This window comes from Thunnus thynnus, chromosome 17 (genome assembly GCF_963924715.1).
Source record: "Thunnus thynnus chromosome 17, fThuThy2.1, whole genome shotgun sequence".
NCBI lineage: Eukaryota > Metazoa > Chordata > Actinopteri > Scombriformes > Scombridae > Thunnus > Thunnus thynnus.
Window position 1 is genome coordinate 19397756 of NC_089533.1, and position 23978 is coordinate 19421733.

The 23978-nt window shown below is 40.2% G+C and overlaps 2 protein-coding genes, 2 long non-coding RNA genes and 2 other non-coding genes across 12 annotated transcripts; 3 read left to right on the forward strand and 3 right to left on the reverse strand.

Annotated features, from left to right (window-relative positions):
- Window positions 1-534: 534 nt before the first annotated feature.
- Window positions 535-6196, forward strand: LOC137168366 (cytoglobin-1-like). 2 transcript variants are annotated; one of them, XM_067570913.1, is made up of 4 exons: window positions 535-675; window positions 766-908; window positions 4110-4341; window positions 5397-6196. In XM_067570913.1, the coding sequence occupies exons 2-4, from the start codon at window positions 766-768 to the stop codon at window positions 5559-5561; spliced, it is 540 nt and encodes a 179-aa protein (XP_067427014.1). In that variant the 5' UTR covers window positions 535-675; the 3' UTR covers window positions 5562-6196. The 2 variants fall into 2 exon arrangements, with proteins under 2 accessions (XP_067427014.1, XP_067427013.1); XM_067570912.1 differs by having other exon boundaries at window positions 547-908.
- Window positions 6197-6874: 678 nt separating this feature from the next.
- LOC137201469 (uncharacterized) lies at window positions 6875-9764 on the forward strand. Its single transcript, XR_010932182.1, has 4 exons — window positions 6875-7068; window positions 7820-7908; window positions 9395-9445; window positions 9539-9764. It is a non-coding gene; the product is annotated as an uncharacterized lncRNA (long non-coding RNA).
- Window positions 9765-12247: 2483 nt separating this feature from the next.
- LOC137201465 (fas-binding factor 1 homolog) lies at window positions 12248-22496 on the forward strand. Of its 6 annotated transcripts, none has more exons than XM_067616545.1 (31): window positions 12248-12692; window positions 12874-12904; window positions 13357-13404; window positions 13497-13542; window positions 13631-13697; window positions 13808-13858; window positions 13938-14079; window positions 14167-14286; window positions 15203-15346; window positions 15446-15572; window positions 15841-15995; window positions 16104-16197; window positions 16297-16755; window positions 16858-16923; window positions 17013-17083; window positions 17488-17676; window positions 17783-17835; window positions 17923-17970; window positions 18070-18201; window positions 18357-18457; window positions 18646-18852; window positions 19187-19294; window positions 19455-19594; window positions 19739-19857; window positions 19960-20082; window positions 20187-20363; window positions 20568-20744; window positions 20844-20981; window positions 21091-21190; window positions 21285-21415; window positions 22307-22496. In XM_067616545.1, exons 1-31 carry the CDS (start codon window positions 12690-12692, stop codon window positions 22388-22390), a joined length of 3651 nt encoding a protein of 1216 aa, XP_067472646.1. In that variant the 5' UTR covers window positions 12248-12689; the 3' UTR covers window positions 22391-22496. The 6 variants fall into 6 exon arrangements, with proteins under 6 accessions (XP_067472646.1, XP_067472647.1, XP_067472648.1 ...); XM_067616546.1 differs by having other exon boundaries at window positions 17786-17835; XM_067616547.1 differs by having other exon boundaries at window positions 15844-15995.
- Window positions 22079-23876, reverse strand: LOC137201466 (uncharacterized). Its single transcript, XR_010932181.1, has 5 exons — window positions 23736-23876; window positions 23305-23376; window positions 23056-23114; window positions 22795-22861; window positions 22079-22585 (listed from the first exon to the last, which is right to left on the reverse strand). It is a non-coding gene; the product is annotated as an uncharacterized lncRNA (long non-coding RNA).
- On the reverse strand, window positions 22685-22755 carry LOC137168707 (small nucleolar RNA R38). Its single transcript, XR_010924324.1, has one exon. It is a non-coding gene; the product is annotated as a small nucleolar RNA R38 (small nucleolar RNA).
- Window positions 22936-23010, reverse strand: LOC137168708 (small nucleolar RNA SNORD49). The gene has a single exon (XR_010924325.1). It is a non-coding gene; the product is annotated as a small nucleolar RNA SNORD49 (small nucleolar RNA).
- Window positions 23877-23978: the final 102 nt, after the last annotated feature.

A 23978-nucleotide genomic window follows, 5' to 3' on the forward strand; every position in this document is an offset into this window, starting at 1 on the left:
TACACATTTTTGTAAAAAGGGTGTGTGCTTATAATGAATAGGAGGGGAAAATGGACTGAAGGCATGCTGATATAATCTGTACCTTAATAGAAGCACAGAACAAATCAAAATGAATAGAAACTTGGCCTATTTTTGATGGACATCATGCCATTTAATTTCCAGTCAGCAAAGTGTTTTCACATTTACATCGGCAGAGCTTTATGAGACATTCAATATGATTACAGATTAATCTCCTGGATAGTCTGGAATAATGACTGTCGAGGAGAGGGTCAGAGTGTGTTCTTTTATCTTATTTTAGTGTCATAATCTTACATTGCATCAATGCTCACACATTGCATGTATTACATATCTGACACGTATTAAGGATTTGGGGGTTTTTCAAACTCCTATCTCATCATGTTTTCATCAAATGCCACCTACAAAGGTGAGGTGGGCAGTGGGAGAAAGAAACAGAGAGAGAGAGGGAAAGGACAGCGTAAAAGAGAGAGTACAGAGGCTCCTCCTCGTTCGCTGTGTGTGTTTCTTGTGTTTTTTTCTCAGCCTGTTCTTCACTCACACTCTCGCTCAGCAGAGACTCAGAGGTGGAGAGCAAAGATTCTCACTGTGAGAAGGCAGAGAAAGGGAAACAGATTTTTTTTTTCTCTCTCTCTTTCACCAAGAAAGATACATAAAAAGGTAGAAATATAGATTTTTATTTTGGGGGAGGGGGACTCATATTAGCCCTGCCTTCTGCACGTGCTCAGCTCTGCACAACTGTGTTCCTAGATGGAGAGGATGCAGGGAGAGGGAGAGGTGGACCACCTGGAGCGACCCAGCCCGCTGACTGACAAGGAGAAGGTGATGATCCAGGACTCCTGGGCAAAAGTCTACCAGAACTGTGATGATGTCGGGGTGGCCATACTAGTCAGGTATTTTATCCATTAGTGTTACTCTCCTATTGTTTGCAGTGTAAACGCAGCTTGAGCGCAGAGTTCGGAAGATATTTATTCTGGTCTGACAGATAATAGTACAAATAATAAACATGACAAATGAGCTATTTTGATATTTATTACCATTTATCATGGTTGTGTATTCATTTATATGCAACTTGTTCTTGCTTTTTGCACCAATAAGCAGCTGCATGCCATATAAAACTATATGCATAGTATCTAATTCCTATTTTAGGGGATTTTGATCAATGTTCTCCTCATCTCTGAAATTTCAATTAGTTCACTACTGATAAGGGCAAATTAGCATTTTGTTTTTGCACCTGCTGGAGCCACAAGGCCTACTGATGCTTCTCTGTCACACAAACACTGCAGATATCTATCCAAATCAGCGTCCAAACTGTGGGATTATCCTATGTCAGAATGTTGATGCTAAACTTGAATGATCTTTCTGGATTTATAAATGTATAGTCCAAAACACAGTCAGCCGTACTTTCACATGTCATATTCTCACATTTCCAACTTCTCTTAGTCCTATTTATGAAATAGTAGAGGCAAAGGATAAACATTATAATCCAGCACTCAGTCACCGTTGGCTCTCAAAGGGCTCCCGCCCTTGGAGCAGGTCATGTTTTGAATGCCTATATAGAGGGCCAGCAACCTACAGCAGCATGACTCCATCACTAGCAGTCAGATCTTCAAAACATCCTTTTTTTAAAAAAAATTCAAACTATGACAGAGTTTTCTTTCACAACATTTCATTATTTCACTGAATATTCTTCAGCAGTCATTTAACATCCACTTCATCTTCTCATAGTGGGCATGCGTGGTTACACTGAAATCAATGGGGAAAAAGCAACTGTTGCAAAGATCAACCATCTGCAAGGAATCATCAAACGCTGATGTAAAGGCTTTGATTGTCTTTCATGTGTGGCAAGAATCACTGCATGACAAAGCATGCCTTTATAATCCTTTATGATTGCAGGAGGTGAAAGTTGAGAGGGAGGTGAGCGGCAATATACTTGGACAGTCACCTTTAGTGGATAAACTATTTTTTTTTTCCCCCTTATTTTATGTCTCCACATTCCTTCACAAAGATCGTGTGACCTTCAGGAATTTGAGGAATGATGGTTGATCGATAAGCATGAACATGGCAAAATTCTCCATTTGGCTCTAAGAGGGAGAGAGTCACTCAACTGAGCCTCAGCGTTCACTTAAAACCTTTAAACTAACTGTCTTTGGGGCAACAGATAACACCCAAAGTAGCAAATTATGGCGCTGTCTCTGAAATTAGAAACTTTCTCTGGATTCAGCTCCTCAGTTCGTCTTGAAGAATAGATAAGGAAGGATTAAGAGTCCAATGACCAAATAAAATACTAATGAGGCTATTTATATGCAACCACAGGTCATGCAATTACAAGAGAGAAAGATTAAACACTACAGTTCCTCATTAGTTTGCAGTGAAACTAGGAATACTTTGTTCCAGCACTTGCAATGGCACTCCACCAAGAGCTAAGAGATGAAGACACCACCTCCTTTCCCTCTCCCTTTTCAGACATTTAAATTCACAAGTGAAACTCTTAATAAAGAGCCAGGTTTTTAATTGTTTTTTTAACAGAAAAATAGTGGCTTCCTTTTTGTGTTGAGGAGAGAGAGGGAGATGGGACACTGGGATTAGATAGCCAGCAACCAGATGCATTGGCCCTCTTCCCAGACTGTGGGAGGGGGTGAGTTTTTAGGCTCCCCTTTGCTAATTCTCTATGATAGCTCTGAGGGTCAAGCGGAGATAAAATTAAAGAAAATGTCTTTGAACTGACTATTTGTTGTCAGGAAGAGCACGGCGTGAGTCAGGGAGTGCAAGGAAATATCAAAATCTTGACAAGGAACTGTAAAGAATATAATATCTATGTCTACTGAAACATATTGTAAAATGTTAGCTGTCTTTGCATTTAATATTTGCAACCTCAAACATAAAGCAAAAGGAAGGTATCAGGTTTGCTCACAGCAGCCTAAAGAGGCAGTGACTTTTTTTTTTTTTTTTCAATTCACCCTCTCTAATTAGCACATTTCACCTTTTGATTGAAATTGTGAAGTCGTGCAGGATCATAGCAGAACCAGTCAGACACCTGAGCCAACAGGTTCACAAGGAAGGAACCGCATATAGCAACAAGGAGGCCAGATTTCTGGTAGATATATATAATTTTTGACCTTGATAGATTGATGACAAAATAACAACATTTAAATAATTAATAAACAGTTATAGTTAATTAATAATTGATGATTCTTCAAAATCCTAATTTAATGAGTCAACTATCACACTGGGTTTACAGGGAAGAATCAATTATACAAACCCTGTACTCATTTGCATAGAATGCCAAGAAAAGATATTATTTTTCTATAACTGCTTAATTTGCTAAAAGGCTTATAATGAGATATTCAGCAATCTAGTAATATAAAGCTAATAAAGTGGGAAGGTCAGAAAAAAACCCCCACTGAGATCATTTAAAACCAATACAAGCATTTATCAAAGTCGAAGCTGAAACAGTTATGAAAGAGAATTCCTCCTGTAGCCTTCAAGAGAAACATCTGTTACGGATGTTTTATCTGATCCTGGGAGATTTATTTCTACATTGCGAAATATTTAATGATTTTGAAGAATATGTGAAAAATTGTGATTTTCAACCTTATTATATAATCCCTTCTGTTATAGATAAAGATTAAATATGTTAATGTTCAAATAAGAAATCAACATTTCAGCAGAGTGGAATGGCTATAGGATCCCTTTACTTGCTAACTACAAAGTATGAGAAAGTCAATTAAGATCCAAGAGGATGTGCTGATAAAATCATCACTGTAACAAATATGCAAACTATAGGGTATCTCGTTATTAGTCATTTAGCTTGATTATTTCTCTACAGCTGGATGTTGTTTCTTCACTTAAAAATTGTTTTTTCAAATATATGGAATACAAACCAAACAGTATCTTAAAAATGGTTTAAAGCAAACATTCATAGAGAAAATATGCAGCACTCTCATGTCAGTACTTTATGTTTACTTATGGTATCTTGCCAGCTCAAAAAAAAAAATGAACGTGGGTTTGCAGGCTGAAGGGCAATGAGATTAATGGAGCCTCACAGCAGCTGCTCATACTCATATCTCTCATTGAACTTTCCTCCTTTGCAGGCTGTTTGTGAACTTCCCCTCATCCAAGCAGTACTTCAGCCAGTTCAAGCACATTGAGGAGCCAGAGGAGCTGGAGCGGAGCGCCCAGCTTAGGAAGCATGCACACAGAGTCATGAATGCCATCAATACACTGGTGGAGAGCCTTGACAACTCAGACAAGGTGGCCTCAGTGCTGAAGCTGGTGGGCAAGGCCCACGCGCTCCGACATAAGGTGGAGCCTGTGTACTTCAAGGTAAAGTGAGTGGGAATAGAAAAGAACTGACACACACACATATTAGGTTAACATTAAGGTTAGGATGTTATAGTTAAAGCGGCAGTAAGGGATTTGTAACTACTGGAGGGCAGAAAGTAGAATCTAAAACATTAGCAGCAGAAATACTTAGCTGTAGTTTTTGTGATTTAACCTGTAAGATACTGTGGTGGAAAATGCCTTCCCATGATCAAATGAATGTGCTATCAAGTGTGCAAAGATAACATTATGTCAATAAGAGGCAGTTCCCAGGAAGTTAGCACGAAGGCTAATCAGTAATGTAGCTTTTTGGTTTTCTGTGTGAGATGATGATTTTATTTTGAGATGAGGTGGAAGTTGCTGAGACAATATTATTTCAAAGATAAACCAAAGCGTCAAGGTCACTAATGAACTCAGCAATAATGACCAAATGGTTTTGAATATGATTAAAATACAAGGTGGAGTCTATGAAATAAGCTCCACAATAGGAGGGGTTATGAGAAGTATATAATATCATGTTTTATGATTTTGCATTAGGTTTTTTATCCCGAGATGAGTTTAATGCTAAGTTGTGGGTGACCTGAAGCTTTATTGGCCCATTTGAAGATTTTTCCACGACAATACCATAAGTGACATTTTGATCGCTGGATTTAGGTTTAAAACTTGCCTCCATCTTTGTCATTTGGTGGAGCCAGACAGTCCAGTGAAATGTCAAGGAAGCCTGGGTGGAGCTAAAGTGGCTGGAATGAAAGAGGCACAGCTTACTGTGATAGGCTGAGATAGCTGTCAAGAAATCACATAAAATGTAATAGTTAATTAAATAATGATTCTCAAAAATTGCTTCAAAAACACAAAACAGTGGAAGCACAATTATAGCTACTGAGATGCTAGATGCAAAATTAGCTAAACTAATGTATTGTTGAAAAAGAAATTTACTGACAATGAGAGAGAAGTTGGAAAATTTTGAGTTCAATACAGTGTGACTTTGGCCTTGGTAGTCTGTTATCTACTCCTAATCAAACTCAAAGTAGTAAATGTTCAAAACGTATTTTGCCCAGATCCTGAGTGGTGTGATACTGGAAGTCCTGGGAGAAGAGTTTCCAGAGGTTGTGACACCGGAAGTGGCCGCGGCATGGACCAAACTCTTGGCTACGATCTACTGCAGTATCACTGCCGTCTATGAGGAAGTGGGCTGGACTAAACTCTCAACCTCAACTGGATGAAGCTTTTAGTCTGTGTTTATTGGACCATGCATACCCAGAGACTTCCAAGTGTTGAGCCACAGCCTCGTAAGAAAGAGATCGATTAACTGGATTGACTTTTGGAGGGAAGCAATTTATCTTTACAGAAATTAAAATCTGTGGAATACAGTTTAATGTAATCTGAGATTACTGAGATTGGCTAGCTGTGTGTGTGTGTGTGTGTGTGTGTGTGTGTGTGTGTGTGTGTGTGTGTGTGTGTGTGTGTGTGTTCATGGATTGGAAGAGAAAACAGAAAGTAAAAAACTGAAAGCTCAACTCCGTGTTTTTGTACTACTGTAAAGGACCAAATCATTTAAAGGAAAGTGCAAAGAGGGAGAAAATGCAAACATTAACCCTGAAGTGGACGAGAGGTCACATTTGACTTGGATGTGCCTTCTAACGAATGTGTATATCTAGAAACTGCCATGTAAATACTATTCTTTCTGAATATCATGTGACGTTTCTCCAATGATTGCTTTAACTAGTCTGTATCCACTTGTGTACACCTTATGAGACATTTTTACATTTTTAACAATTAACTGTAATGATTGTACATTTTGTCATTATGACTCACCTTTGTATCTGTATTTAACAGCATTTTGAAATAAAAAAAGAACAAAGAAAACCCTGTGACACAACGTCTAATCCTTTTAAACTTACAATTGCCTTAGACTAATTCCTCTGCTGTTCTACTCAGCACCGTGTTGACAAAATTAGACCATTTCGTTTCTCTCGCTTGGCCTACTGCTCCCTTATTGTCTGCTTGAGTCAGCAGTGCTAAGTATAAGTGGCTCAGCTGCTGAAAGTCCCTATTTATCCGACTATGCTCTGTCTTTTCATAATATATTGTAGGAACACTGCACTTGGCCTGCAGGGATGTCATTAGAGGGCCTGGTATATTTAGCAGCCGCCCCATGGTGTCTAGAACAATGATCCAACATTTCGTTAAGTAAGTTTGAGCACAACGACAGAGAATTAGTATTGTCTAGATGTACCGTAATTTGAATTGACTGGTGTGTGTTAATCCTTACTGGAAACCCTTGCTGTTGTGCCGCAAAGTGACACTTAAACCCAATTTTAACACGATTCTGCCTTTTCTTAACAAAAACCACAAAATATATCAAGGTCGGTTTGGTCTGCTGTGTTGACGACATGATGCTTGTTTTCAGAATAGAAACAAACAGCATGCTCTGTTTACCTCCTAGTCCTGCCAGCAAGATCTACCCCCCTCCCTGATCCTGGCTAATCCTCTGAGTTAATCTCCCCAATCATGAGAGCCAAGAGGAAAGACAGGAATAGTCTGATTGTTGCACCACAAAATTTGCCTTTCCCATTCAAACCTTTCCAATGGGAGCAGAAGTCTCGGTTCTCTAACCACCAGCAGTCCCAAGGCAGGAGACCCTTGGAATAGGACCATGTGTACCACTATGGCGGTCCTCACCACCATCGCTCTCATCCTGTGGCAGAGATTCTCCAACAAAATTGAACCGTGAGTACTGATTTTTGGATTTTGCCTTTTGATTTTGGATTTCTTGCAACCACTCATGAGTAGAAAAAATCTCTTTTTTGCATGATGAAACTGAAATGAGATCTTTCTACTTTTTGTTGAGACTATGTGTTTATTAATACTTCTCCAGTCGTGGGAAACTAGATTTTCCAATGTTTGCTCTTTTTTTTTTTTACTTCATAAATCACATAAAATACTTTCACTCATGCTTCAAATGTGAACACACACACATGGAAAGAGCATACTTGTTTCATGTGTGGGAGAGACAGAGTGAGGGAGGTAGGGAGAGACTTATCTGCATCATTGATTTGAAACCACCCCAGTGATTATTTTAGAGTTTGCCTTGAGCAACAGTGTGTGGATCAAGTGGCTTGATACATAACAACAGTGTATTCTCGTTTTTTAATGGAGAGATGAATGGAGGGGAAAGCATCAGAGCTTTTCAGTTCATGGCCACTAATTGACTCAAAGTGCAATCTTCTCAGGCCCCCCCGGCCCTGCTTAGCCACTCACAGAGCAATGGCAAACAACGGCACGTGGCTACAGCACCATGGAGCATAGCAACAACTAACTCACACAATTATTTCACTTAACAAACAGCAGTGAGAGTTCACATCCTTTACTAAACTGTTTCCAGATATCTACGTATTTAATTGAATATTAAAAAAGGGAGCGTGAGGATAAAGGTGTTGCATATAATAATGAGTAATATGTTCTTTACAACCCCTCAAAGGCAGGAAGAGACTGCTGAGAAAGAGGTGCCATACAAGAAGAGCAATGGAGCAGCAGAAATCCAAAAATGACAACAGTGAGCATCACGGGGTAAGGAAAAACAAACAGTGAAACAATCGAGCTATGCACTGTAGAGCCACAGAGGCCTTAAAAGGATACTCAAGTGATTTAGTATTGCACTTCTAATCAGCAGAGGTCAAGCTTCCTTGATGTCCTGAAGCTTTTTCTTTTATAAATGTGTAGTCTCCAGGTCTCCAATTTTGTTTTTGCTTTTTTTAAATCCAATGCCAACATTTTTTAAATTCTAGTTTTCTACAGTATCTCCACATGGCAACTATGGTATGATTAGGGATAAGGAAAGATTGCAGTCAGAGCAAATAAAGTATGGTTAATGTAAGGTTTGAGTTAGGCAACTAAAACACTTTAATGTTAGGAAAAGTGGTTGATAAAAAGCAAACATTAATTGCAGGTTAATTGTGGGACCCAAACTTTGATCTGCATTAGAATCTGACGCACTACACACCCATCCACCTCCCAGATATACTGTATATAAAGGGCACACTTCTTTCTGCATCGGCACTGAACGTTGGCATTGGACGTAAGTCATAAGATGCGGAATTGTCCAACATCAATACTGGGCTGAGGTAAGATGAACCAAAGTCCCTCCAGAGCCACAGAAGACGTTATGGATTTGTTTTCACAAAAAATAGGTGAAAAATAGGTGGAGTGCCCCTTTGAGAATATTAAACTATATGACACTTCATCTTGAACAAAACATATACTGTGCTAGCACTGTGTTTGGCAGTATTTCAGCAACAATTTGTGCCAATGCTAAAATTAATAACAGCAGTTGTTTAACTAACCCAAAACTAGAAATGCACATACATAGGAAAGCAATAGCATATAAAAATAGATTGTAAAAAGCTGAACTAAGTCATAAAAAATACTGCCTATAAACATTACCAAAGACTGAAAGCCAAAGCCAACACACCAAAGCTGAGAATTGCAGTGGGAGAAAAGCACTGGAAAGACACAGGAAAACATCCAGATAGACAAAGAGAAATTGACAGTTGTGTGTGTGTGTTGAGTGTACTTGTGTTAGAGGGGGGTTGCAGAAGGGGCTCCAGACAAGGGGAGAAAGTGGAGCAGTGGAGCATGTTACAGAGGCACAGATGCATAAAGAGCTAAGATGCCTGCCCCACATTTAGCTTTTAAGCACTGACTGCCACACTGTTAACACTAAATGATTCAGAGGCAGAACAACAATCCATCATCTCTTTGGAGGGTTATTATAAATACATTACCTCCCCACAACCACACCATTTAACGAAGCTGTTAGGAACCTTAATATGAAGCAATAAACTCACTGACCATTGTACCTGCAGTAACCACCGCACAGAGGTTTCATGCAGGTCATTGGCATTTGACGTGTTATCTTCTTTCACTCTGTTTTATGGAGGCAAGAGTATTCAGTTGGGTCAGGGTGGTTTATTTGTTTATAAATGATTATTTTCCTGAATCATTCATGACTTTGCACCTCAGCTTTCACTTCCTATGTGCTTCTTCTCCCCTATAGATGTGAACTAAGACCAGAATGGGCCATAATCTCAAGTCTGGTGTGCATGAGGTGAGTTCTGTCATTTGTTATATTGTAGAATACACCAGAAAATGAACCAAACGTCCTTGATAACGTGTATTTGTTGTGTGTTCTTTTTTTAAGTGGCCTCTGCTATCAAGACTGTTTCCCCCCGGATACTACAGGAGAGATTTCCTGTCATCTTGTGTTGTTTTCTTTCATTGATCTGATTCTGATTCATCTGCACTTGACAGCTCTCTCCAAGACTCCCACCAGGAGATATATATATGTATAAAAAAAAGTGGGCTACAGAAACAATGAGGCCTGTTTTCATCTGTCCCACAGATGCTCTCATTACTGCAAAAGGAAACAGTATCTGAGTGAACTCTGGGTAAATTGCAGCTTGGAAGATGAACCTGACAAATGTTTTCATCATGACAGCTGGATTTACAATATCGCTATTGTCCGAATGAGAACCAAAGTTTCACTTTGAAGTAAGATATACAGTGAAGGTTTTAAGTAATAAGACATGTTCTGTGCCTCCATATAAATAAAAAAAACATACACAATAATTTCTTTGATTTCACTGTTTTGCTTGCTTTTAGCAAAATATAATAATTTGTGTTTAATGTATGTATAAGGACAGAGTGATTTTTGACTGGATGTTTCTTAAAGAGTAGCTGCTCATATCATCTCATAAGTGACCTGAATTCTTCTGAAATAGGGGCTAAAGGCAAGCGTTTTACTGTACTGTATATGGCAGGTAGGGCTCCTCCTATGAATTCCTTTGTCCTGACAGGGGAAGCCCACTGACTAAATAAAGAAATGACATGCATTTCTGTTCTGTTGAGTACTCTTTTAAAGTATAATAGATTCTGTCTGAGCCTGAGCTTGTCAGTGAGGTTGCTGTGCTGATTTCTGTTGATATGAGTCATGTGTTTCCATCTGAACTTTTGTTTTACAATCAATTTTGATCTCTATAAACATTCAAAGTTAACAATTTGAGCAATTTCTGCCTTTGATCAAATAAAGAGATGACTTTCCTGCTTTTAGATTTTCTGTGCACACACACAAAATTCCTGAATATTGATAAAGGGCATGGAACAGCTAACACTCAGTCATCACAGTTCAAAAGATGATCCCATGGCATACATTACAAAATAATTTACTACAAATTATCACTTGCATGTACATTTACACAACTGAGCAGATATAGTTCAAGACATTTTTATGTTGTTGTATTTAATCTGTCAAGATAATCGTAGAGTTGAAATGCTGTCTCCACAAATGTGGTTTGACAGAGGAGGACTTATTTGCTCAAACATGAAATACAGTGTATTTTGCTTTAACATAAAGACGTTTGTTCACCATAATATGATGAATGGAAAAAAAGAAAATCAAGCAGTGCTGGCATGTCTGTCTGATTCCAACTCTGAAATACTTGAAAAGCCTATTATGAGGTGATGGTGTTGCAGGAGCACAGGAGGGCTGAAGCCTCATGAGGAATGGTGTCATTAAGTCTAACTTTGAGCAATGTGCTCACTGGAGGGTGATTCGCCTAGTTATCATTGTGCTGATTAAGGGTGCAACATCAGGCCTAGACCTCACTGAATTAAATATAGGCTACAGATGATAAATTATTCAGCTCTTCAGTTTTGCTGTAACTGATTTGCTTTGACTCATTTTCTAAGCTCTGATGCCACCTGGTGGTAAACTAGTTTGGTAGAGTTCACAAAATAAGCAAGCAGGTGAAGCTGTCAAAAACAGGCAACTTCACAATTTATACCCCCAAACATACACATTTTTTGTAGATATTTTTAGCCATGTTGGTCTGTCAGTTGGTCCACCACTTTGGTCCAGACTGAAATATCTCAACAACAATTAGATGGATTGCCATGAAATTTTGTAGCCTACAGATGTTCATGGTCCCCAGAGGATAACTTGATATTTCCTCTGGTGCCACCAGCAGGTCAAAGTTTCTACTTATGATATCATACTTATTAAAACTCATCCTTTTTCCTTAACCTACAATTAGTTGCTTTTAATTGATTGGTTCATTACCTTCTACTGTACGGCAGATCAGTTTCTGTCTTAATGAATTTACTAAGCGCTGTTCTGCCAACAACATTATTGATTATTGCAACTGTTCCGATAACCATATCATCTCTCTAACCTTCTGTTTGTTCTACTAGCACATGAGCGTGCCCCTCTCTGTTTTCTCCCGCTCTCCTCTTTTTCTCCTCCTGTCCTCTCTTTTCTCTCAGGCATCTCTTTGCTGGACCAGCACCCATCCTGGAACCACTCTGCTTCCCTGGTTGTTGGTGCCATTTCCTGAGGTTTTGGATCTGGTTCTCAATCCTGCAGGAGTTCAGCCTCACCTCATGCCTCTCTCTCTCTGAATTATGTCTTTACCCTTTTCTCTCTCCTCTGTGAATAATGTCTTTTCTTGTCTCTTCCACCGTGTGTGTGAATGGTATGATATGAGTCTGTCCTCCTCCAAGGTCTCCATGTTGATGGAGATCGCATGGCTCAGGTCTTATTCTGTTTTGGTGGCACCTGGAAGTTGCTCAGTGTCCTTTTCATCACATTCTTTATATACATTATAAATCCATTATAATCTCATCATCCTGTTTTCTTTGCTGTATTTCTGTAATTTGTCTGTCTTTATGCATTTCTGTCTGTTCTGTGAGAGAGATCCCTCCTCTGTTGTTCTTCCTGAGGTTTCTTCCATTTTTTCCCCATTAAAAGGGCTTTTTTCGAATTGAGGGTCCAAGGACAGGGGACGTTGTATTGCTGTACAGATTGTAAAGAAAACTACACTACCCATAATGCTTTGAGAAGTGTAAACAGGAAACGTACGTCTCGCGCCGGTTCGGGGTTGGTACGGTTATGCTATTGCTGCAGTAAATCAAACATTGAAGCTTGAGGTTAATGTTTAGCTTTAAGAAAAACAAAACTTTATATTACCAATCATAAAGTTTGTATTACAGGAATGAATTAGCTTATGTGCGCAATACGGCTAATAAACAACCTTATCTGTTTGTATCAGATGTGTAGCGGCGCTGATTCATTTTAACCTTACTTCAGGTCAACTGGCCAATTTTTAAATGATAAACGTCGATACTAAACACAACTGTGTTAAATCATGAAACGATACGACTTATAGAGATAATGACTAACCACAGTATTGAGTCCTTAACATGAAAGCTTGCCGGTGTAACAGAATGGTTACCAATGGAGACGGGAGACGCCTAATCAGATTTAACTAACCGGCGGCTACCAGCAGAGATTCAACATGGTGAGTCAGTCAGACTGCTGCCATTATCAACATTTTAATGTTTATCAGGGTTAACAGGATTTTTAAAAAATATAAATAAAGTTTCAATCTCTTTTTGTATGTATACAGTGATATTTGCTTCGGGTTACACTGACCAGGTTAATCTATCCTGTAAAATAACTTATTTCATCGATATTTACAGGCTACAAAGCCGAAGGGAAAAGCATCCAAAAGTAAGTTCCTCCAATGTTATATGAATGCTACACTACTGTATCATTATATCTCTGCAGGAGTTTGTATAGTTTATTTATTTAGCCCAAATAAAACACAGCTTTGTCTCAGAGGGCTTCACAATCTGTACAGCATATGACACCATCTATCCTTCCAGGTCAGAGAGGCATGCAATATAGCTGAATGTACAGAGCAGAAAGGAGACTGCAGGAGTAGAATTTTGGTGTAGAAAAACAGAAACACACAATAGAACCAAGGACTACATAATAGCAATGGTATAAGTATCGTTAGTCATACAGGATACAGTATACAATCCAGACATGTCAGAGCTGTCAGCTTGTATAATCAAAATTCAGCATATACACACAAAAAACAAGGTATGCTTAAGTGTAATAACTAAAAGAGTTCCAAGCTTGTGTAAAAGCGTATCCCCTCCCCCATGGTTTTCCCAAAGGTTCCTTCGGAGATGACGATTTGCTTGACAGCTTATTTGATGATAAAAGTAAGTGAGCCCAGTTCTGCGGTTTTGTCTGGTATTATCACTGTAAAAGATTCATGTGTTTTGATATTTTCTCTTAATAATTTACTCATCAGAACACCCGGTGTTGGGGAAATCAACCCGTGGTGGATCAGCAAATCGGTAAGTTGGAAGAATGAAAGAGCTACACACTATAAATGATCAGTTCTCACTCCTGATAGCAAATAGCATTTATTTTTTTCTTCTCCAGCTCATCTGCCACTGATAACATCTTCAGTATGCTAGCGGAGGAGGTAAAGGCTGATGGGGAAGCTGAGGTATGTAGACAGATGTGAAACATAGATGAATATATACTTTTACAGTCTCTTTTATTTTAGAATGGTTTTATTGTCTCCTTGTTATTTTGTTTTTTTTATTTTTGTCCAAGGACTCTGATGTCTCAGCAGCAGATCCTGATGACATACTGAAGAACATGAAGGTTGGTTATTATAAAATGTGGAAAAGCAGAGACAAAGCTCTGTTTTGTTGTGTTTTCATGTCTATCTATCCTTGTACAGGACATGGATGATATGGAGGCTGACCTTTTTGCATCAAAGAAAAAACCAAGTTCAGCTCCCGCACAAACAAAGCCGTCTGTTAACGAAGGGTCAAAGAAAGATTCTGCTGCATTAGAGAGTAATGTAAAACCAGAGGGAGCAGGTAAGTCAGTACAGAGTGTTTTTGCATTAATTATTTTCTCATTATTAGCCTCACCTTATAACTGACTGAACTTTACATTGATAACAGCAATCAAAGAGAGAGTTGTGTCTCCCCCACTTCACTCAGATGAATCCACCAAAAGAGGGAAGAAGCCAAACTCTGCACCTTCGTCCACAGCACGCAACTACAAGAAGTTCACCTTCTCTGGTGAGTGAGCCTCTTGTTTCCATCCACCTCTGAGACCACGCTTCATGTGAGAGAGAAATACCGTGTGTTTACTGATAACTCTGCTCTGTTTATCTCAAATTGCTGCATGAATTCAGACAGCGGTTGTGATGATGAAGGTCTTGGTCAGACACCTTACGCTAAAGGTGCATTGGTACATTAAAAAGTGACACTCAAATTTACAAATCTGATGGTTGATGGACTTTGTTGAAATACTACTGTTGTGAATAATTAGATAGCAGAGCTAATATTGTGCTTTTTTTTTAGCTTCAGCTTTTAAGAAAGCCAACACACAGCCAACAAAAAGCCAACACCCAAAAATAATTATCCAGACCATGTATTAACATGTACTGTTCTCTGAGTTACTCACTTGAGTTACAGTTCCTTAAGTACACCTGTACAATCTATTACAATCCAATACAACAGGTTTGCAATAAATCCTATATTTGTGAAGCTTTTGTCTTACAATAAAAAAGGTATTTCTAATATTTTGTCCACCCTATTTACATGAAGTACAGGAAGGTGACAGAATATAAGAAACACCTCTTAATAAATGCAATCTAATACATCACAGCCACTAATCTGAGCCTCAAAACTTAACATAGATGTAAGTTAACATCTTTCTAATATCAAATGGACCACAAAGAGCTTCACACAATAGGATGTAGCAATGTTATTACATTGGCGTGGTATAAATTGTGCAGGCCTAATAAACTGGCAGCACAATATGTAATGTAATTTAGATATATTTGAACATGTATGTGTTTTTTGTATGTGATATCAGAATAATCCTAAGTATTTATAGTAAGTAATATAAGTCTAGCCATAAACTTACAGCCTTACAGCCTGTTAGCCAAACACAGTATGAAAACAGTAAATAATCTAATTTCCTCTGCAGATCTAGACGACCCTCTGGATGACCTGCTTGATGACTTGCTTCCAGATGAAACCAAACCAGAATCTAAAGCTAGCGTGCAGCCAACCAAACCCGAAAAATCTGTGCCATCTCCTTCAGCATCTCCTATCCTAAAGAGTGAAACAAGTGAGCAGTAAAATTTTCCTTTACTTTCCATTTTTCCATGTAATCACCACACACTGAGGTACTATATATGTGTGTGTGTATGTGTGTTTTTTTCATCAGCTAATGCAGCAAAAAAACGAGGTGATCTTACATTTGAGGATGATAAGGACGACATAATGGATGCACTCGGATTTGACAGTGATAAAAACAAGAAAAAAGAAACTGCGCTTTGGCCCAACAGGGAAAGGTAACAGATTTGTTTTTACTCTCACCGTCTCACTCTTATTGTGGCCCTTATTTATAGTGCTGAAATAATAAATAATTACTGCTTTAGTGCAGCTAAAAGCCAAACTTTGCTCAGAATCTCATCCTGATTGTTCATATGCGATTTGCCGAGACAGTGTTTTTACAAAACATCTCTGCTTTGCTTTCACTTACCTTGTTCTTTCAAAGATGGCAAAGTTTTGTATCTTAACGTGACATACAGTATATCATGTTGTTATGTTTGATCTCAGAAGCGAGCCGCCTCAGAGAGCTCGTACTCGGCTAGATGAGATTCTGGAGAGTTTGACTTCACCTCGTCTTCTGGAGCGACCACCCACAGGTGAGAGGAAGGACCAGCCTCAGTCTCAAGACAAGCAGCAACAGGAGAAGACCTCCAATGTGAAAGGTAATAGAGCACTACTGTCTCCTGCTTAGCACAGCTATGAGCAAGCACTGTTTTAAAAGAAAGACATAATTTAAGCCAATTTCATCTTTTTTTTTTACCATTTATCAGAGACACTTTTAGAAGACGACCTCACATTTGGGTCTTATCAGCCCACATTGGGATCCACCCCTGAAGGGCGCCAGTCCCGCAGACAGTCTGTCAGGTGTGTGTGAAGTCCAACTTGTGTGTGTTACAGTAGGCTTTTTTGCCTGCCAAGATAAACTGCACAAAATAGTTGCATGACATTTTTTTGTATCATCAGATTTTCTACAGAAGATGTCAGTGCCTCCACCCCAGAGAAGAAACCAAAACCCACCGCCACCCCCACCTCCGCTCGATCCCGCAACTCAGCTGACTGGCTAGGCCTCAAGACAAACGACGACTATGTAGAAGATGACGCCAAAGAGAAAAAGACTTCCGCAGAGTCTCCGAAGGTTCCATCCTCTCCTTTGTTAGAGAGAAAGTCGTCGCTGACAGGTGGTCATGCCACATCTGCTGCAAAATTGTCAGCTGACACCTCAGCTCCAACTGAAAACATCACCAAACAAACAAAGCCAGAAGTCTCCAAAAGCCGGAAGACAGAAGAGGAGGAGGACGACTGGTTAGCGGGAGCACTGAGCAGGAAGAAGACTCAATCAGTTTCAAACTCTGAGGCAAAAAGCTCCAAGCAGGAAGACTTTCTAGGACTGGGGGAAGAAGTGGATCTGGAGTCATTTGTTAGGTACTGTGGAAAGCACGCACAACAGCAAAGGCGATAACTTATACAATGATAGAATCCACTCTTGTTCCTCAGTATTAAATTCTTACCTGCTCTTGTTTTCAGTAAGCAGAGCACTTCACAAGCTCCTAGAAGCAGAGACGACACTCTTGCATCCGTCAAGGAAACTGGGTAGGATTTCCATGTGAATTCAATGCAAGTGACAATATATGGGCTTTGATGATTTCCTGTTTTTTTCATTCTTGTTTTATGTTGTGCAGCAACACTTTTCTTGGACAGCCCAGCCCCGCTGCTCACTCCACCCCTGTCAGAGATGAGAGGACCAAACAAGGTATTCACTCAGTCGCACAGTGATTCATCTAAATAACTACTCTTGAGTTACATTTTATGCTAATAGGATGAATACAAAATGCATTACAGTCGTATTTTTTACAGACGTGTCCCTCCGCACATCTACAAGCCTTCCTCTCTTACAAACCACACTAATACTTCATTCATCTTGTATCATGCTCATAATCTCAGCGAATCATTAACTCACATTCTACTGAATCTACCCCTCTCATACAGATATAATTCCCACTTACCCTTCAACTCCACCACGATCCCTATCTATAGTTACCGAGCATACACCCACCGATGAGCATCACCTCCCTCACACCTTAACATCCTCTCCACCGACCACTCTCCTTGCTAAAGTAGACTTAGGACAAACTTTTAGTCCGTCTCATCCTTCAGATTACCCTCCTCAAGTCACCGGTCCCTTATCAATCGCTGCTGCTAGCATTAGCCACCACCAGCCCCACCACTTCCCATCCAATAAAGAATCCAGGGTACGAGGAGGACCCAAGCACGTTGTGGATGAAACCCCACAACCGTTGACATTTTCCAACCTTACATCTACTGTACTGCCTGGCTCAATGGGGTGTAGGTACTCTTAGGGAAATATGAAGAAATTTTAGATACAGCAGCATTTTTTCACCAATGCTTTGGTATCCAATGTGAGCGGTATGATTGTTTGCTTTCTTTCCAGCAGTTCCACCGCAAAACCAAACGCAAAACACACAAACAGCTGTCCAACAACAGGTATTGTTGTTTTCCAGAAATTATTAATCGGGAGAAGCTATAATAAGCCTTTTTTTTAATCCCTTCCATATCTTCATATCTGAACAGGTGACATTTACAACAGACAGTCTGCAGCAGCTGTTACTACAACAGCAGGTAACTAACTTACTTACCTCTGCTTGCAGATTTATTTAAAGATGTAAGAACACATGTATCACCTGGTTTGTTCTCCACTTGGCTGCTCTCCTCCTAAAGATGATGCAGTCTCAGTTGCTTGGTCTCGGGGGTGTTGTGGACACGGGTGCCCTGCAGAGACTCAAGGAGAGAGAGCAGCAACCTGGAGATCATCACGCTTTGCAGGCTCGCATCATCCAGCTGGAGGGACAGGTACATGAATGCTGTTGCTATGATGAGAGGAAAACATAACTATATGTACTGTGTGTCTGCTGTATTTCACTTCACTTCACTGCTGCCTCATCTTCCCTTTCTTTGTTACATCCGTGAATTTTCCTAGCCTGAAACTGCTATGTGTTATTGTCCAGGTGAAGACCCTGCAGCTGGAGCGAGACCAAAGCCAAATGTTGCTAGAGAGTGTCCAGCAGCGACATAAACAGGATATGGAACTCATGGAGAACGCACACAAGTAGTTTATTCCCAGAGCTTGCCAGACTTCACTCTGAAAAATTATAATACACCGTGTGTGTGTGTGTGTGTGTGCAAAATGTGCAGCACCCGTGCACGCTTAACATGCATTATGCATAATTCCCTGCACTTCAAGCAGCTTATGTGTGTCTGTATGCTTAACATGCAAGTATTTCTGTGCATACTCAGGGCGCGCGTGAAGCTGCTCGAGGAATCGGCAGCCCAGAGGGAGACACGAGCTCGGCAGGAGTGTGAAGACCTAATGGAACGCCTGGCCACAGTAACACGATCGGCTGAGCAGGAGCGCTCAGAGCTGCAGGCTCAGTACCAGCGGAAACTGGCCCAGGCCCAGCAAGACAGAGACCGTGAGGTGGAGAGGCTCAGAGACCTTCAGAGGTAAATCTGTCTTTAAATTCTGTATTTGCTATGCTGTAGCTCATTCTCACTGTGATTTAGTGATATACTTAATGAGTAAAACCAATGGAGGTGTTACATGGGTCATGAGAAAAATAATATTTCAATAGACAAAGAAAATACTTTACTGTATTATGACATTTTCTTTGTAATTTACTGATCAAAACATCTAGTTAAATGTAAAATGTCCAGATAACTCATTAAATCTGCCTCTTTGAACATGATGAACAGAATGAGTTTAATACATTCTATGATAAATAAATGACCTCAAAGGTTTATCATATATTTGTTGTATTTTTGCTCCTTTGCCATTAAGGAAATCCATCTTGGAGATGAAGAAAGACCATGAGGACCAGGTCCAGAGACTGAAGAGGTTAAAAGACGAAGAGATCGATGCAGTTACAAGTGCGACATCTCAGACCAGGCAAGTTAATATCAGAGGACAATGTCACTCCCCTTTAAAACTAAAAAAAACTACAGCAAACTATTCTTTAGTCTACTTTGAAAGTGAACCCGGAATTTCTCTTCTTTTATTGTTCATTTTTCTTATCAAAGCAGATCTTTAACAATCAGTCTTTGTCCAGGTCTCTTACAGTGATGATTGAGCAGATGGAGCAGTTCTCCTCTCGGCTGGGAGAGCTCTCTTCTCGAGTGGAGAGCACACATGAACACACAACCCATGGCCTGGAGCAGGGGGCACGGCACAGAGATGAGCAGCTTCGAAGTACTTCATACACAACCCCTCCACATACACACACACTTACATAATTAACAGGATGTACAAATAGGTCAAGATACAAGTAGTCTGAGAGCATAGTTGTATCACACTGCAAGTGGGTTAAGGTCATTCTCTAAATGTACGTTTCAGTAATGCAGGACCGTCTGGCCCAGCAGCAGAAAGCCATGGCTGAGGAGAGAGCTTACCTCAAGGAAATCATTTCCAGGATGGACACGCAGCTCAATGAGCAGCAGAGACAGCTTGAGAAGGTCAGAAATCAATGACACAGACTATTTTTAGGCTACCTGCAGTTGCTTAGAAACGGCAGTATTGCACAAATGTATACATGAACAAGTTTTTATATGCTTCAGGAGCGCTGGAAGATGACCGCAGAGCAGGCCAAGGCAGAGTCGTCCCAAAGAGGCCTGGAAGAAGAACGGCGTTCCCTCAGTATGCAGATCAACATGGAGAGAGAGGAGCTGGAGAGAGCCAAGGTGAGGCTGACATTTATCAGTTTAGATAGTAGACATAAGCTATATCTTGATTCTATGCGTCTCCTCCTCACCTCTCCCTGCCTGTCTCTCTCTGTTTCCATCAGAACGCATTACTGGAGGAGCAGAAGTCAGTGATGCAAATTTGTGCAGAGGAGAGGAGGAAGCTGGCAGCAGAGTGGGCCCGCTTCCACGCCCAGGAGAAGCAGAGGCATGAGAGGGCTGAACGTGAAGTCAGCAGTCTCTTGGAGAAGAGAGAGGGCTCCATCATCAGTCTGGCACAGGCGAGCTTTACAGTAGAGAAGTGCTTGCTGGAACTGGTTTTGACAATCTTGACAGGATAATGTTTACATCACTAAATATAGCGGATATATTTCTGAAGTAAATTTAGTTTTTCTCACTATGATTTACAGGATCCCCAAAACTTTTTGTCAGCCCTTTTCTCAAGTATCCCAAGTATTCAGGGCTTTTTTCTGTTTATGTTGTAGGAACAAGCTGACCTGAAGCTTCGCACTGGAGAGCTGAAACAGAAGGAGATGGCTGTGGCACAGGAGAGAGAGACTGTGGAGAGACTAAGAGAGGAAGTGGACAGGGACAAAGACAGAATAAGCAGCACCGCTGTGAGACTCAAAACACGCGCCCAGGAGGTGGAGGCCTTCAGCAAGGTAAATTAGCCTCACACTGACCTATATGTATTGTAGTAGGACTCTAATGCACTTGTGGAGTATACAGTATTTAACATACTTGGCACATGTTCTTTGCAGCTCGCTGCAGAGAAGTATGAGGAGGGAGAGCGAGCCTTGCAGGAGGCTAAACGTGTGGAGGCTGAGCACGAGGCAAGACTCAGAAATATCCATTCCCAAACAGAGCGGATGAGGCAGCAAGAGCAACGAATCCTTCAGGTGTGTTTGTCAGTTACTCTTCAGATTGTGCTTCTATATTACAAAACTACAAAATATGAACAGCACAGGCATGTTAACTGTGGTAGCACCTAAACACTTTTTGTTACAGGAGCGAATGCGGTTAAGTCATCTGCAAAAGGAGACTGAGAGGCTGAGACAGGACCCTCCTATCACCTCTTTACCACAAATTATTCCACCTGTTTTACCAGGTGACGTAAACTCATGACTAGTTTCTCATATCAGGTAAAAATAAAACCATTCAATATGCAAAATTTCACAGTGTTATGTTATGTTTATCCGTAGACACAGGCTCTGTGATGCCAAACCCTGAGCTGGCATCGACCCTGAATGTTCCCCCTCCCAATTTGTCTTCCAACTCTCAGTCCATGGCGCTTCAGGCGAGTCTGGCTCTGTGGAAGTACACTGCAGACAAGGTAAACAGCGAAGTCTCACTCTTTGCTGAAGATATTACAAAGCCTCAAAGTCACCTTATAAATACTAGTGACAGCAATTTCAACACACAAGCATCACTTGTTTTAAAATGTTTTGACACCTATGTTCCCAAACAGTAGCCACATTTTTATTGGTTCATTGTCATTGTAGATGAACTTTCAAAAAGCTGTTTGCTTTAAGAGAGAATTTACAAATATTAGACAGATAGCACTTTTACAAATGCTTTAGATACATTAAGTTATCTTAGATGTAGCAGCGATTACATATATCCAAATAAATAGTACATAAACAGACCAATAGCTAGCGGTCATTCAAGAACTGCGTTTGGCAACAGTCAGCTACAGTTCGTTTCAAGTATCTATTTAAATAATGACTGTGTAATCAGCTTTGCTGGTGAAAACTTACTTGAGTCCTACACAGTACACCATTTCAAACCAAGATGAAGCCATTGTGACATGTTGCACCACAGACATATTTAGCTGCACAAGAGATGGTTGTTTGAGATGACCGTGCCCCTGTAGCCCACTGTCTAAGACACATGCCACATCAAAGTTTAATCTACTTTCAGGTTTGGTAGCAAATCTTTGTTACTGTACTAGATGCATTAAATTCCCCCATCCAAAAAAACATTCAATGAACACATGTAGGTTGTTACAGTAAAGGCTTTATTCTAAATGTGAAATTGAAAACAGGTTACAATTCCAGTAATGTAATGTGACTCATCCACAATTACACTATCAGCTTTTCAACACATGCACACTTACAGCTTCTGCCAGGAGTTTCATTTCATAAATTTGTTCTGGAAATTTCCTTAAACATTCCAAAATGTTCAAATTTCTGTCCTCAGTAATTCTAGTTTTTCCTGCCCACAGGACCGTGAATACCTCCAGGAAGAGCAGATCTTCCTTGACAATTTGAAGAAGAAATCTTACAGATTATCTTTCAACACAGACTGACCCAGACATGCTGGGCCCTCGCATTGGGATTCATGTTATTTTTAATGTGATAAATACTTGAATTTTATACAGTGCATTTTCTCAAGTTTATTAAATGTTTTTTTTCCATCAAACTTGGGTTGAGATTTCTGTGTGCCATCAAAGATCTGGTTCTAATCCAAACTGCTGTTGTGTTCAATTCCCCGTCAACTTCATCTGAAAGTTACAAAAAGAAAAAAAGGAAGCGTTACAATTCTGACAACAATGTTACAAACCTCTAAAATATAGCAAATACTGTTCATGCTGCATCTCTAGTCAAGCCTCAGGTTACCATGACTCCACACTAAATGTTCAGACAGGGATAACTTGTATCATCACTGACTTGACTTTTACTAACTTTTGAGTGTCAATCTTGCAGCATTTACCTGTTCATGTCATCTCGCTGCCAGCGTGTCTTCTCATAGTCTTGCTTTGCCGTTCATCGGATCAGACCTGTATGGAGACATCATCTGGATCGTCAAGCGTTCAAATCATGCACACCACAGGCAGAAATGTTTGATGATATTTCTCAGAAACAGCTTTTGCCCTCGTCAGTTATCGCATCAGACGGCACTTCCTATGCAGCAGTTTTCGTCACTGAATCAGTGGCAGCAAGGATCACAAGAAACAGCAAGTGTGGTACAAACCTTTTTCACAATGTCTCCCACTTCTTACTGCCATTGCCAAGTAGGACAGAGCAGGGAACCTGTAACAACACATTGCATTAGTGATGGTTTAGCAGCAGCATGCGTCTGCATACATACAGTCTGCAGCAGGTCAGATACCATTGCTTTCCACACATGTTCTTCAGACAGGGATAACAAAATCATCATATGCACTGCAAATATAAAGAAGAATATAACAATAATAAAAAAAACACTCATGGCAACTCTTACCTGATGTTCATGATGAAAAACTTCGCCCTTTTGGGGGGTAGATGAGCCTCATTCGACATCAATCAAAGCTGCCTGTAAAGTTAAAATAAATGAAATTAAGTCATACATTTGATGTGTAATCGGACACTTCGGGACATTAGCTGGCGACCAGAGGAAGGCCACGTTTCTGCCCGTCCCTCTGTTACATTACACGAAAAAAATTAACATTTATAATCTTAAGTAAAAGTGGCTGCGTGCAAGTGAATATAATGCATGTTATTCTGCTTTCCTAGATCAGTTAGCTACTCAATAACACTTATAATTTCTGGCCAGCACGCGCTCTTCTCACACGTGCTTGGTAGTTAACAGTTAGCCGGCTAGCACTATTCATATGAAACCGCCTCCAGACTTCTAAACACTCAAGTCTCATTCATCACTAATCAAATCATTACCTGCTCATGGAGGGTCGTCTGCAGTGCACTTCATTTTTAGACAGAAAAGCATCGACATATATGAAAACTGCATGCTGGTGTTGGAAGTTTCTCTGCTGTCCTCGCACCACGCGCACAACGAGAGTGAGACAGGAACTATCGCGTGGTGACGGTTTTATGTGTTGTAAACGTCACATCCCACGTGATTTCTGACTGGGTGTGGAAAAAGTTTAACTTGTACATTTTTTTTCTGTCTCAAACAGA